Source organism: Ascidiella aspersa, chromosome 8 (assembly GCF_963924565.1).
Source record: "Ascidiella aspersa chromosome 8, kaAscAspe10.2, whole genome shotgun sequence".
NCBI lineage: Eukaryota > Metazoa > Chordata > Ascidiacea > Phlebobranchia > Ascidiidae > Ascidiella > Ascidiella aspersa.
Window position 1 is genome coordinate 7,185,165 of NC_139454.1, and position 15,466 is coordinate 7,200,630.

At 43.2% G+C, this 15,466-nt stretch overlaps 1 protein-coding gene across 1 annotated transcript; it reads right to left on the reverse strand.

Moving 5' to 3' along the window:
* Positions 1-8,000: 8,000 nt before the first annotated feature.
* LOC146135585 (uncharacterized) lies at positions 8,001-12,523 on the reverse strand. The gene is made up of 4 exons (XM_083395496.1): positions 12,474-12,523; positions 10,775-11,125; positions 9,984-10,125; positions 8,001-9,190 (listed from the first exon to the last, which is right to left on the reverse strand). Exons 2-4 carry the CDS (start codon positions 10,968-10,970, stop codon positions 8,986-8,988), a joined length of 543 nt encoding a protein of 180 aa, XP_083251622.1. The 5' UTR covers positions 10,971-11,125; positions 12,474-12,523; the 3' UTR covers positions 8,001-8,985.
* Between the last annotated feature and the right edge of the window lie 2,943 nt (positions 12,524-15,466).

Sequence of the window (15,466 nt, forward strand, 5' to 3'; positions counted from 1 at the left end):
TGTCGCCTACACACGCGAATTTCAACGTTGAAAATGAATAAAGAGTTATTCAAAACGTTCAAAATGATTATCACTTCGGTATGAGCTTTGAAATTCTTATTACGTCTTACTACAACCTCCAACCCTTTGCTCCAATGTAAAGCCAATAGTTTGCTGTGCATTTAATGCCCGATCACCTTTTCGATTTCCGTTCAACTTGAAACGAAAACATACAGCAACATCAACATCCTAATGTTCTTTTGTCGTTGTTAACAAAAACATTGAACGAATGGAAAAAATCCTCTTGGTGGTATTTTTACTTAACCTTGATCTCAGTTATAAACAATATACTGCAGGCAATTGTGAAGAAACACTGATAAATAAATCCCTGGTTTAAAGATGCACCATATATTATGTGGAATATACTGATATTAAACGCATTTAAAGGCTTCAAGTTGGAAAGCAAATCATAAAGCAGCTCCGTATTGGGAGCAAAATCCTTAACAGTTGGATTAGATGTCCTACATTAAAGAAATAATGGTTTGGGGGTATTTATGTAGTGGTAAATAAAAAAAAGCAAACTTCACGGTACTTTTATTAAACCAAAATCACACCATTTATTTAAAAGATTTAGCCGGCACTAACGAACTAGAAGTTTTATTAATAAATGATTGGGCTTTTAGCTTTTATATAAACTCATATGTCAACCAGAAGTGGTGTTCCTCCGACCAGGACTTGCTGGCAACGCAAGCCTGGCAAACTTCTGTGTTGTAGTTAATTAAGTCAATGACTTGACTTAAGTGCACTTGAGTCACTGTTTTTAAATGAATTGACTTGACTTGACTTGGACTTCTGTCATTGTGTCAAATAACTCCGGTTAAGTTAAGTGTTTTCATCTCTAATATTTTTTTCTTGAAATTGATTTATTAATCTCAATCTTTGCACATAAAACAATTTGCTTGCTATAGGTGTGTAGGCCTATTTGTTATTTTTCAGTTGAGGTAATGCTCACTGTCGGACGAGGTTAACAATTTTAAAAGTTTAATGTTTTATTTTAATGTCAATAACTTGACTTGAAGATGACTTGCTGAAATAATGACTTGACTGTCTCTAGCTCTTGGGCACTGATGACTTGAACTGGGACTTTACTTGTTTATTTATATGTAAACGACTTGACTTGAGATAAGGTATTTCGCAAATGAATTGACTGGGACTTGAGTAATTTCAAAATGACTTGTTTACAACACTGTCAAACTCCCATACCCGGCAAACCGCCCCAGAACCAACGGTTGTTGTGAGCCGACTTCGCCACATTCGAAAAACAAGGTTTATCAGTTCTCTAACAGCTGATACTGCCGATTAGTGAAAATTGGGTGGTCGTTACATTACCAAGAGCCGGGCTCTCCCTAACCTAACACATTGACAAAGGCACAAAACGACAAGCTTTGGAGGTTCCAAGACGGATAAAAGCAGTAATATCAAAAGCTTTGGGAAATTGCGACCGGGATTTTTGGTTACATCTGGGTTGTCTGTCTTAAGTTAGCTCTGCAAAATCGACAAGGGCTGTGAAAATCGCCTAAACACGGTTGACATCCAGTTATACGATAACAGTGACGGTCGGCTCCTGTTTCAATCCAAAGCATGGGAGAGCTGTCGCCAAAAAGTGCAACCGGTCGTCATTAGTTCATGGAACCAAACCACAACCCGCTATCGACCAATAAGCAACCGAAATAATTGCCAGGTGCGTGAGACGTGATGTCGTGTCAGGCAGTAATGGACGACGTCCTTGCCACATGCAGCTGATAAATTATGGTTTTGCGTTTTCTTTTTTGGGGCTGTGCCGTCCGCCTCCTGTATAAGCTAAATACAGGTTTCCTTTTTGATTTTTGCCAAGCACCGCGGCCTATATGATGTGGAGTTTGCGGAACAATCCGGGATTTAATAACATCCCAACATCCGTTGGCAGAAAACATTAAATTCGCAAAAAAACGCTTCTGCATAATAGAGTCACTTTTTGTGTGATTAGGGGTTGCTGCGTTTGCCTTTATAGATCCTGTTCGCTTCGTTGTAAACTACATCTGAGTTAAGAAGCCAAGAGCAGCAACAAAACAATCAATTTTAACTGATTTAATTGGTTTCACATTTTGGTTGGAACTAAATTTATAAATAAATTGTCATTTGGTGTAAACGCCCAACTCGACCCAACTAGACTCTTTTATGCAATGAAATTTGAGGGTAAAGAATTCCACTGCGGGAGAAATTAATTTTACATAAGGACAGCACTTTGGTTTATTCAAGTCAGCTATCTAAATGGCTTGTTTATAAACCAAATTACGTTATTATGTGATTTGAAAATGTAAGTACGCTCATTACTTAAGTTGAGCATTTTTGACGTTGGCCTACCAATACTGTGGTCTAGGAATGTCTGATATCGGACTTTTTATCCGATACCCGATAGTTTGGACAAAACGGAACTCGATCCGATCCAATACCAATGACGTCACTACTATGCTCAAACAAGCAAAATATTGATAAACTGAAATGTTTAAAGGTATTTTTCAGGTTATTTGGGCAATATGTGCTTTAATATATAACGGAGTGTTGCTCTTCCAGCAGTATATATAGCAACACTCCGTTATATATTATGCCTGGCAGCAATAGCTTATTTCATGTGCTTCAATGTTAAGAAGTTTAGTTAGTTGTTAAATCTTATTGGCACCAACAGGGTTTTTTTAAGGTTTGGTTTGGGTGACCGCTAGGTAGTTTTAAGAGACCGCAAGTGTTTCATTTAAATACCAAAAAGTTGCAAGTCCAAAATTTGGGAAACCGCTGGAGAAATATTCCTTGAAAAAACACTGGGCACCAATACTACTTGAATATCGGAAGAGTACCGATGCTACCACTTGGCATGGGGTATCGGCGCCTTCTTCTTTCGTGTTGGTTACATATCTAGGCAGTGGCTTGTAAACCACTGCGTGGTAGAGGGTTTTGCGGCCAATATTGCTGCCCAACCACCGGGGCAGTAAAACTTCGGACGTTCTTCCACGATGTGGTGGTATCGGCTTCTATACGATATTATCGGACATCCCTAGTTAAGTCTCGTGTTAAGCTGACAAACAAAGCAAAATGATCGCAATACAAACAACATAGTGTGGACGAAATTTATGTTTATTCACTTTAATTTATTTCGTAATCGCTCTTCATGATTTATTCAATTGGTTTATTTGTCTTGTCGGATTAAGTTTGTTTGTTCGCTAGCTCTTTATTTCAACAATATTTGAAATGTTAATTGCAGAATGTCAGGCCGGCGGGTCAAATATGGACTATATTATGGACCAGCGAATGATTAAAAAAGTACGTGATTTTTAAAATACGTGATTTTTGTTCAGCGATTAAAGTGTCGAGATGATATTAGCGCTAATATTTTTATATGCCCAATGCACCATTAGGGTAAACGCTTGCCCAACTGAAACTAAATAATCGCAATTTTTGAGCTTTGCGCGATTAAAGTTTTGGTTCCACAATTGCACACCAGTTGTATTGCAAACAACAAGTTTAAGATTATACTTGAATTATTGCGTAACTGTGACGTCATATGTGTCCCAAAACTAAAATTCGAATAGGCAATTTCAAATTTGGCCCGCCATATGAAACGCATTGCATCTGTGGCCCGCTTCAAAATATGGTTTGGATCGCGCTAGTTTATTGTAAATGAAAAAAAAACTTTGTATCCTATCTTAGTTTCAGTCCCACTATTTATTCCCTTTTCTTCGTAATTTGCGATATCCCACTTTGTGCAAAAGTATTGACGAACTGCCGAAACTGCCCCGCGGTTTCGTCTTGGTTTTGGCGCGAAAACGAACGAATTCGAAAAACGGGAGAACAAAAACTTAGAAATGACGAAAAAAAAAGCAACATCAAACGCGGCAAAAAATCACGAGGCGAACGCGTGCTTTTCACCGAAGCTCGTTTGTTGGCTTGGCCCGGTTATAGGCAGCACATATCGCGCTCGAATCTGTGGGCGGCGCCGTGTCTTCTTAGTTCGGACTTCAATATCCGCGCCCGCCGCAAAAAGGCCAAGTTCTGGGCGCGAACTCGCAACGCTAAACATGCGGGAGGTTGTCGTACCGACGCGCGAGCTCGCCGTTTCTGTCGCTTTGGCCGCACGAGCTGAAGTTTAGTTTTTTTTTTTAGGAGAGAGTTGATCTATCGCGATATCGCCATGTAAACAGTAAGCCTTCATTATTAACAAAGAGCCCAAATAAAGAACGGAAATGTCATATACTTCTATTACCATAGATTAGTGTTGTAATGGGTTAGTCGCACTTTAAACACTGTTTTCGAATAGCTTAACTTGACCTTGGACTTATACGTCAAATAACTTATTATAATTATTTTATTTCATTTAAAAGCGTAAATAATTTGCTTAGTATTGGTTTCGTTATTGTTGTTTGCTTTGCGAAATACTGCTCGAAATTGATGCAATTTTACAAATTTCTTGAATTGGACTTTTACACATTGTTTACAACAAGGACGCTTTACATAAAACCTCGTCTGGCGAAACTCCATGCAGACTGCGCGTCCCTTATATTGGAACTTAGCGTTGCGCAAATTGCTAAACCAGCAACAAAGCCCGAGCATTTTTTTGGGAAACAACGCATCGACTTATAAAACACATATTTAAAACAACAGGTTCCTCTGGCAATATATATTATTTTCCACCAACGTTTCGGCTTACTATCCGGCAAGCCTTCGTCAGGGACTGACACACAAAGCCAACAAAACGCAGTCCCTGACGAAGGTTTGCCGGATAGTAAGCCAAAACGTTGGTAGAAAATAATATATATTGCCAGAGGAACCTGTTTTAAATATACTATGCCTGGTAGCAACAGCATATTTATTATAAAACACATGTCTGAAAGCTAAGATTTAGCAGATGGGCATTAAAATACAGCATAACAATCTGGAATAACTGGGACTGGGTTTCAACAGAGTCATGTTCACTTGCAGGAAAGGTGTTTATTTTATTATTCTTAGTGGGGGTCAGGAGTTACGAACCGGACAGATTTGATCATACTGGGGAACATGCTTAAATTCGGGACGGGTTCGGCGTACCATAGCAGTAAATAACAAAACGCGCAACAAAACAATAAACAGTTCAATAGGGTTGCGGATTTATCTGCCACAATACCAAATAACATAGCGAAAAACACCGAATTCTAAAAGTACAATAAAAATACCAAATACCGAAAGTACAATAAAATGCACAATACCGAAGCATGGATTCAAAGCGTAGGTAATAGTCCCTTCTTGCTGCTTCGTTTGCATGAAATGGCGAGTTAAAGCTAAAAGAAAATCTGTCAACTATATTTTGTTTAACTGAAGATGATACAAGCTCGTATCGAAACGTCTTAATAATCAAGATGATGTCGATCTACTCAACCTTTTTAGCTTTGCAATTTATTATCAAGCTACATTACAGATCCGTGCACAGTGTACCCAAGTATATTGGTATCTATTACGGTAAAGCATTTAAATTAACTGAAGATGATACAAGCTCGTATCGAAACGTCTTAGTAATCTAGATCGTGTCGATCTACTCGACCTGTGGACTTTGTAATTTATTATCAAGCTATATTTTGTTTGATTTTTAAATTTCAACAGTTTAAAAAAAAGTGAAAATTTCGATGGAAATAAAAACCAAGTTAAACTATAATCAAGTTTTTTTGAAAGCTTATCACAGGCTTCAGCGCTCGCAATTTGCGACTTGGCAATTTCCCACGCATTGCGACTTATAGCGTTGCTTAAATTCCGATTAAAACCAGCAAGACGTTGCTCGCAATTTACAGCGAAACGCGGCTGGTCACATTTAAAAAAGGAGAGCGCCGCCGGTGGCGACTTGAAAAGGCGTAAACAAAGTCGTCTCAAGGTTAATCGCTCGGCGCTCGGCCGCGTGTGTCTTAGCGCTTTGCCGCGTAAAGACAACAATGGCGGGCACACGGCACCCGCTGCACATTCACATCGACTTGTCAAAACCAGCGGCTACGACGAGCCTGTTGCTGATAATGTTGCTACTGTTGTTGTTGTCTTTGAAAGACGCAGTCCTTTGGCCGTTTCTATAAAAAATACATGTCCCGGCGTTGGTAAAGCTATAGCTTACATAAACCCCCCGGAGAAAGTAGAATTGTTTTGTTTATAACGTGTGCCATACTTCTTCTTTTCCAGACGTTGTTAAATAACTTTATCATAGAAGCGAGTCTTTCGGTTTTTAACCGAACCTTTTAAGCATTTGTAACTCTTGACTATTTCACCATAATTATGTGCAAACAGGCAGGACTCTTTAACAGTGGCTTTTTTTATTTTCCACCCGTTTTTTTATTTCACGTGATCTCCCTAAAAAGTCATCGCTTAATGCTCCAATACTCCTAACATAACCACTCGGTCTACTCTACACTTGTTTATTACCTGTTTATCTCGATAGAGCACGATTTGTCGTGCAAAGCTTGCCGGAGATATAAGCCTGATAGACCAAAACAACGCGGGAATTTGGTTGCAAGTCGTGATAAAATACTTCTGTTTTTAAAGATGTTAGGATCGCAACTAAGAAAATTGGCATTTTTTATTTACGCTAACGCACGCTATATATAGTTAGTTAATGAATTGCAAAAAAAGATCTACATCATTACAAGCTAGTATCGAAAACGTCTTAATCAAGATGATGTCGATCTTGGCGACCTTTTTGGATTTGCAATTCATTACCAAGCTTCATTACTAATCCGTGCATTGTGTACCCAAATATATAGTTAGTAATTTCATGTTCCCCCTTACGTTAACACCAGCACATTCCCACATTCACGTTGCTGTTTCGTGTTTAGGGCCGCGTTTTACGACGTCACCCGCCCAACGTTTAACTTAACCAAGTGCCGTGCGGCTATAAACAGTTCAGCCGAACGTTTGCCGACCGTGCTACGTCACAACAACGTGGCGTGACGTCACAAAAATGAGTGTGAACGCGGGAAGGTGTCAGTAGACCAACTTAAGTGGAGAAGCGGCCGCGTTTCCACAAAAATACACCGCTGTGTGTCTTGTGTGGGGTAACCACTTAATTATCGCTTCAGTGTGATGTTGAAGCGAACCAATCGACTTGGCCGAACAGGCAGTTGCCGCTAATTTAGGAGCGTTTTGTTTGCCGGCGTATACAGCCACGACCTATATCGAGCGCTCGTTCGCCTCGTCTATTCCAGTAGATCGAAGTTGCGAGACGCTTTGCCATCAGAGAGACAGTGGGCTGCCCAGGAGCGTGTTTGCTTTAACGGCTTTATCAAGAGCGCCTAGCGTGCGTCATCAGTTGATAAGCACCCGGCCAAGAATGCCGCGCATTTTACGAGTTCACCAGCACCGTCTACAGCATTCTGATAAAACCGTAAAAAGGTGCCACGAAACGTGCACACACAGGTCGCGTGCCGTTTTGAAAGCAAACTTTCTGCAATAGTAAATTTAAAGAAGAGGCGGTCGTTCGCAAATGGTCCAGGGTCAAAGGTCGCGTGCCGTTTTGAAAGCAAACTTTCTGCAATAGTAAATTTAAAGAAGAGACGGTCGTTCGCAAATGGTCCAGGGTCAAAAAACCCTGGTGTGTTTTTCACTCGAAGTAAGAGTTACCTTACCTCCAATGTCGCGTGCCATAAAAATGGTACTTTTTTTTCAAAGGCACCTTTAAATTATCTTCTTAAATTCCTAAACGCCACCCTTTTCCCTAGCAATTCTAGATAGAAATACAAACCTGTTTGTTTGGTTCATTGAACGTATTATGTTACTTTATCTGACACTTATATATTTTACTTAAGTCGTACGTTTGCCCCTTCTTTCACTTATACTGTCTGTCTGGGGTTAACGATTCCTTTATATTTCGCTGTCGAAGAAAATTGCTTACGCAAAACAGTTAACAAACTTTGTGCTTTCAACTGCTGTACTCCTTCCCGTCTATCTGCCTGCTTTCCTTGCTCGAAAATTAAAAAACCGTGTCACGTTTCTGAAGCCTCGGTATATTTTGAACTTTAAAACTCGCGACCGCGCAACAAGCAGGAAAAACGACACGACGACGACTCGACGACACACTTATAGCGCGAGTGATAATAAATCAACAATCGAAAAACGAACGACGGCGATACCACTCGGTCGCCAAATGTGAAGGCGGACCGGAAAATCGCATCGGAAACTTGCAAACGGCCGCTTAATACGCTACGAAGAGATATGGTGCACAATTCAAGCCGAAAGGGGCAAGATTGTTTCGGTGCGCGGGTGACAGTGATCTATACGGGAGCGACAGCGATTTGCACTGTCCAGCAGTCAGCGTTGCAAACGCCAAGAGCCGATGTGCAAGTCAAACAGTGTTGTGCTGTATGTGCGTGGTGTGCGTGCGTGTATTGGTGCGTGTGTGTGTGATTGCGATGGTGGAAAACGTTGCACAGCATGTTGGGAAATCACTACTTCTTGACGATGCAATGCGATGGGACTGTAACACACGGGAACTTTGGAACAACAACAACAAGCAACGACGCACGACACGAAAATTCGGCAGCTAATTCTCCCCTGGTTTGTCGATTGGGCGAGCACAACGCCTGTGCCGTTGTTTTCGGTCGCCGTGAAACTTCTTCGAGTGTCGTTGATGCGTTTCACAGTGAAGTAGCGACGTCGCTATAACGCAAGGGCGGATTATTGAACGTGATTATTTGACGCTCCCGGAACATCCCGGGCCCCGATTTTTTTCTCGTTTTCCTCTTCGGGATCTCTCTCCAACTTCAGCGTCGCCGGGAGTGCTCGACATTGTCTGCCAACCACGGGCTCCTCGCTTTTTTGCTTTTTTTTGTTTTCTCGGTCTTTTATCGTTTCTCCCTCTGTCCGTACGACCGCCATTTTTTGATGGAAAAATGGGTGGTTACGACGACGACAACGATTGGGGGTTGTGTGGTGGGTCCCAGCGGCCCCAGGGGGGTCTCGAGGCCCCTCCTAGCCCACCCTCATGACACCGCTGCCGTTGCAGAAGTGCTGACGGACCTGGTGCTTGCTGCAGCTCATTCGACAGCAAGCAGCGGAAAGTCCGACCTGCTGGAAGCTGCGTTTTACTCGTCGCCGCTCTTCAGTGAATTGTCGAGTTTCTTGGAGGATGGAAGACCAGTCTTCGTCGCGCAACTGTCGCATTTCGTCGCCGGCTCTGCAGAAAGAAAAATCAAGCGTTTAAATATAATCTAGGCAAGACACAAAGAGTTTTACTCAGAAAACGTAGTCGCCAAAACAAATTTCTGCGTGGAGTAAAGAGGTACAGTGCTTCTCAGCATACTGCGAGGATAAAGTGAGACCTTGTTTGTTCAAGGGTTACTCAAAAAACTCTGTCGCAAAAACAACTTTCGGCGAGTTGATTTAACGTTAAAGCGCTTTTCAGTATACAAGGATAAAATTAGAACTTGTTTGTTTAAGAGGCAAACTGTATTGTAACCGGCTATAAATATACAGAAAGGGATCGTCCTGTATTTTAATGGCCCTACTTTGCCGACCCCGTCCATTAGCGACTGCAGCGACTGGCACAAACCGTAGAAGTGTAAACCCAAGAGTCAGCATGGCCGTTATTGCAGAGGACGTTTATGCTGTTTACAGAAAACAGCGGGCTGAGAACCGGCGGTTCACACAACCTTATGTAATCTGCGAAACGGCAATTTCGAAGGCCCAGGGCGGGACATCGTACAGCTCGAATGCTGAAGTTCAAGCAAGAAACTCTAAACGGCGAAAGCGCTCGCTTTCGGCTTAACGTTAAACGATCGCGTGGCAAAGGTCATTGCCGTCGTCTCTTGTTTATCAGCTCTAAAGCCCAACGCGCTCTAAACAGTGATGACCCCGCGAGGCACCGGCATAATTCGTATCTCGTCACGAAATCGAGCACAAGAAGGCCTCGACAGTTGTGCGGCCAAGTATAGACGTTTTACAAGTCATTGTTTCTGAGTTCGGCTTACCTGATCAATCGCCGGATGGCGTTGTTCGCTACCGCCGCTTTTGTCGCCGATGTCGTATCGCCAGAGTTCATGACGTCAGAGAAACGGATGACGTCGAAGAAGTCGCCGACTGTCGATCGCTTGCTGCGGTTGTACAGAAAACCTGTTCGGAACAAAAACATTTTTCGCGTTAAAACGGGTCGCCAAAAAGTAGTAAAAACTATAGCCATACACAGTAGAAATGAAAGAGTTGTAAACAATCTTACTACAAATCTAAAAAGAGTCACGCCAATCCTTTAACAGACCCACCCGCTATTCTAGTGAACTGCGATGGCAAACAAGTACAATGTCGGGCTATCGGGTTTAAGCCTTGTGCTTATATTTAAACATAACCATGGCAAATGTTCTTGGGTAAGCAATTAATACGTTTTATTGGTTTATTAGCGGAAACCCGGGCGATGCCTTAGGCTTAGGTAAATGAAAGTGACCTGAACAATGGCGGTATTAGCGAGAATTTGAACGGTGAATAGAAATGTGCGCCTGTCGACAAGGACCTGTGTTTTAAAGTGTTTAAACAATCGAGTAATGTCTTGTAAAAAACATATTCTTTACAAAGGCAAAGTTATCTGGTGGCGGATAGTTCTTGGGGCTGCCCAAAGGTTTTAAATTTAAGAAAACAGAATGTCGAGAGTAATAAGAAATAAAGTGAGTAGCCTAAAACGTGGCTGACAAGCCAATATTCGCAGAGTCGTCCCAATCGTAATGGGTCAGTATAGTCGGAAGCATAAAATCGTAAAGAAGCCAGCACTTACGTCGCCAGGAGTTGGGGCGCTTTCGCTTCAGATGCTCAATCATGCTGACGCTGGGGCCCCGGCGCCGCGAACTGCCGCACACGCGCCCGAACCAGTTCATAAGGGTCGGGCCACAGCGTCGCGTGCCGTAGGACTGGACTTGGCAGGCTGCGAACATTAGGCAGAGAAGGAGAATCGCCAGAATCTTGCCGTTCATTTTGATTTGCTTGAGAGTCGAAAAGGCCTCAGCTTGCGTTGGTGGCTGGTTTTCGAGAGTACTGCTGCTTCACGGTAGAGGCTTCGCTTTCAGACCTCACGGCTGCTGCGATGCTTGTCGTGATGCTGCTACTACTGCTGCTGGCAAACTCAGGTCTGCAATCAAGTCGTTTACGTTTACAAGGTAATTAAAAGAGAAGAAAACAAAGCACACTTTGGTTAGTGAAACTCTTTTAGAGGTGCACACATTTATACATGACACAGCAAAACAAACAAAGCCAAGTTCCTTTCTTGCGCGCGTGCCTCAGCGCAAACTCATTACGACGGCCCATATCGCAATCAAAAGGCGGCGCTGATAAGACGCTCTAATGAGACGTGGGTACCTGCTGCTACTGACGCGCGCCTCAAAAGTTGTTATCTGAACACTGGCACGCGCCCCTACTGTGTACCTGAAGCCGTATCCTTTGTTCTGCGTTGTTTTTCTTTGCGAAGATTACCTCGGATAACGCCATTAAGCAAATTCTGACTTTTGTGCTAGCGACATTTTAGTAAAATAGAAACTGGAGCAACACGTCTACTAAAATAATAAAGCTATTTTTTGGCAAAGTCTCTGCTACCAACAAGTTATGACTGTTTTGAAAATCTGCTCGTTCAATGGAATCATTTCTTTCCTGGAAGGAACTTAGCGTTGGCGGTTATTTGCGGCAAGCCTTGTTTCAGAAATAGCCCTGGCATTTCAGTTTCCCTTTTCTAGATAAAACGCAGATTAAAAGCGCGGCGTCTTCGGGAAATGTTAATTACGCCGAAATACGTCTCGGTGATTCAGCTTTATCTGCATGTTGACGGCGATAAAACCGGCTCTCGGTATGTTTACGCTCTTCGCCGAATCGCGCTGCCCTAAACGCTCATGCGCTTTGCCCCGTGGTGTCCTAATGCCCTTGTCGAAAACGCCGCCGCCAAGTATAGCTCATGCCTGCAAGAACGCGCACTACGCGACTGGCTGTGTTGTCAGTTCAGCAGCGGCTTTTCGCCAGCTGATAGCTAGACCTCAAACTGAAATAGGCATATGAGCGAAGCGAGTGTACGTGCAGGCAGCGACTGGGCGCTTTATTGATCACGCAAAGTGCACTGACCCACTTGCCGCGTAAATACACACACAGCGCTAATTGCAAGCGCCGATATCGCTCGTCCAAGGGTCAGTGCTCGGCAGGGCAGCGGCTAAACAAAGTCGTAACGCGGCAATAAACTGACGGGCACGCAAACGGTTTGCAGCCTATGGGAAGTTTCAAGCGTTTATTTCCTCGTTGCGACCGCGGCGAATCAGCGACTATTTTGCCGCCGACGCGCTGCTCGTCAATTTTTGTCCATTGTAAAACGAAAATTTTCAACTCACATCCTGACGTTGGCCGCAACCGGATTTAGCAACAAAAAGCGCGCGCGAAACTTCGAGAAAAGCTCGGTTCAAAAACACAAGCCACTAAAGGCCAAACGCAACTCGACTCACCTCGACTCTTCGCGCCGCTGTGTGCGTCCAGTGACGGGCGCCGCTCGCGCCGGCCCCGCTTTTATACGCCCGAGCGAGCGGCATTCATTAACATGCGCAACGTCAGCGGCCAGAGCTTTCTTCTCGCCGAAAGTCGCCGCCGCCGCTCTTGCTCTTTTGCGAGCTGCCCGTAATTTTTTCTTGCCTTCGCACCCGACCTAGGCGTGCACGCTGCTGCTGGGCAGATCCGCTGCGACTTCGCTGCGGCAGATCGCCGGTCCGCGACACCGGTATAATTGTATTTCCAGCCCGTTTACTGTTACTTTAAAGCCGTTTGTTGCCGTTGCTGTTACTGCAAAGCGCAAGTATTTGGCAACTTGTTGACATTACAGGCTGTTGGTCGCTCGAATTGCTTTTGGTTTTGCTTACATTACACGACGATTTGTTCCCTGATCCTAATGCTATTTAACTTACTTTTGCGCCGTAAACCGAGGCCAACAGAGCCCCATAAACTAGCGACTTTTGTTGCCGGAGTCTTCGTCAAAGCGACATGAGACTAAATTTTGTTTGCTTTGTTGGGTTCAACACACTTACGAAGAATGCGAAGTTATAAACAACCATCCCTTTTCCCCATGCTTCAAACATATCAGGTAGTTGTTGCGCGTCGTCAAATGTTCATTCTCTACTGCTGCTATTTAACACTGGCGTTGTCGCTAGTTTTGCTGCTTGAAAAAGCAATCCATACAAAGTTTAGCTTCAATAATCTTGAAACGACTTAAACTCTTGTCAACTGATTGATACCGCATACTATTTAAGCACTGAGCGTTCCAATCTTAACTGAATAAAGTTTAATTTCATAAGCATAATTTCTCTTAAGTTTTCAGATGAACAATTAGGCGTTCAGTGTTAGCTGATCAAAATTCTACTTGCCTTAGGCAAATTTTCCCTTAAGTTGTCGGGCAACAATTACGCATTTATAGTTAAAAGACAAAACTTTACTGGTAACAGTCACGCTTCCAAAGTCAGTGTTTTCTTCTTATACATCCGCTGTTCTTCGTAATAAGAGTTAATTTTACGACAGCGAAACTGACCTGTTGCTTTCACATTATTGAAATATCCGTTCTTGGTTCAAAATAGAACAAATAATCACGCAATACTCGTGTTATTCGCCGCAAGCGAAATTGCCAGGCGCCCGGAAACAGTTGTTTACAGGCTCGACGGCAATCCACAATAACAGGCTTTTCCTTTCCAAATGTGTTTACTAGCTTTCGAAAACGAACTGATCCAGCCTCGCAACGGCTTGTTGACCGACGGTGTTTCGCCGAACTTGGAGTTGGCGGCCGCTATAAAGCACCCAAACACCGCTGCAAGGCAAGGCGAAGCTATTTTCCGTTTAGCTGCCGACCGCGCCCTCGTTCGTTTCACAAGAATATCACTTTCGTTGCGGCCTCGAGCCCAAACAAAACCCTTTCCTAAGTTGGTATTTTGAATAGCTATACTTGTTTGTAAAAGACGGGGTATTTTTGACCTACAACAAACGAACGTATTTGCCATTTGTAAATGCATCTAAAGTAGAGGCGTTTCTTACATACATATGCACGTGAGATCCGTCCCCTAACACAGTGCTTCTTAAACTTTTTTAGTTTTGTTCACCCCTAGCATCTATCTCCAGATTTCATTCACCCCTTTCTCATGATTTGATAAAACTATCTCACCTATATATAACAGCACAAAATGACTTGGTTGTTTTCGCAAGCTATCATCGATTTCTGACGATTCACCCTTATTCACCCCTTTTGGTTGGTTCACCCCTGCAAACATTTTATTCACCCTGGGGTCAACCATTCACCTGTTAAAGAAACACTGTCCTAGCATACCATTTGAGTCGGGAGAAACAGAGTAAGGTCAGAGGTAAAATCTGTATTAATTTTTCATCATATTTATATAATGAATATTTATCAGTTTTTCTTAATTTATTTGATAGGAAACTTAAAAAGAAAAATCAGTAGAACTCATTTTGGTAACCGAAAAGTCATTTGACTTATCTTAGATCCGTATCTCGACCTGACACATAACAATTTAATTCTCTAAATAACGACCAGGAAGAAAACGAGAAATGCAAAAAGAGGACATTTAAGACAGATTTCAGTGTCCTTGAAGGACCATTTAATCTTCTTTCGAAAAGAGGTCAAATCCTCTCAAGAGGACATATGATATTATCCAATAGGCTTGAAAAAAATTATCAGACAAACCGGTGACACCCAATACGCTGTTAAAGCTTCAAAATGCGTCTTCTTTTTATGCAAGTATGGATGTTTAGCGTTCAGAGCTGTATTGTTAACCAAGCGAAAATAGTTAAAAAAAAACAAAGGCATTTAAAGATATTTTTATGACGTTTGCCTATTGTTGTAGCGTGGGGGTGCAGGTAGGTCGACGGCTCCACGATTTCGACAAACAGACAAACCGAGCCGCACTTCCTGTTGCGTCACAGAAGCAGGTATTGTTACGCAACGGTGACGCGTGGCGCATTGTGCAGGCCCAACATCTACACGCATTGCTCAACGGCGCACAATGCGACGAACAAGATGATCGGCGTCGCCGGAGGTGAGGGTACAATGCCGAGGGGTACACCACAGCAGTCGGACGGGGGGGGGGTCGAATTCGTTTGTCCATTGCGAAACAACAACAACAACAACAACAACAACTGGATATTGCGGCTAAAAATAGCCAGGATATTTGCTGATGCCAGCAGCAAACTCCCCCCCCCCCCCACATTAGGACGCCGATCGTTTTTTCATTGTATGTTCTGCAGCGCGCGCCCATTGTCTTTGTTGTTTTCTCGTGCGGCGTTGGTCCATTGTCGGGTGTCATAAGCCCCCCGCGTCAGGCCGATCTAGTTTCGCGTTCGGGCCCGCCGCTGGCCCCAGAAAGAATAACATCGTCAGCGGGCAATTTCGCCGAGCGCCAATTGTTTAATCCTGTAATCACGCTCGGCACGTTTTTCCTGCCATCCG

Bases quoted from the DNA above. Each gene is read 5' to 3' on its own strand.
- LOC146135585 (XM_083395496.1), bottom strand. From the start codon at position 10,970: ATGAACGGCAAGATTCTGGCGATTCTCCTTCTCTGCCTAATGTTCGCA. The intron at 10,126-10,774 runs GTAAGTGCTGGC...TGTTCCGAACAG, and splicing joins GCGCCCCAACTCCTGGCGAC to GTTTTCTGTACAACCGCAGC. The intron at 9,191-9,983 runs GTAAGCCGAACT...TTCTTTCTGCAG, and splicing joins GCCATCCGGCGATTGATCAG to AGCCGGCGACGAAATGCGAC.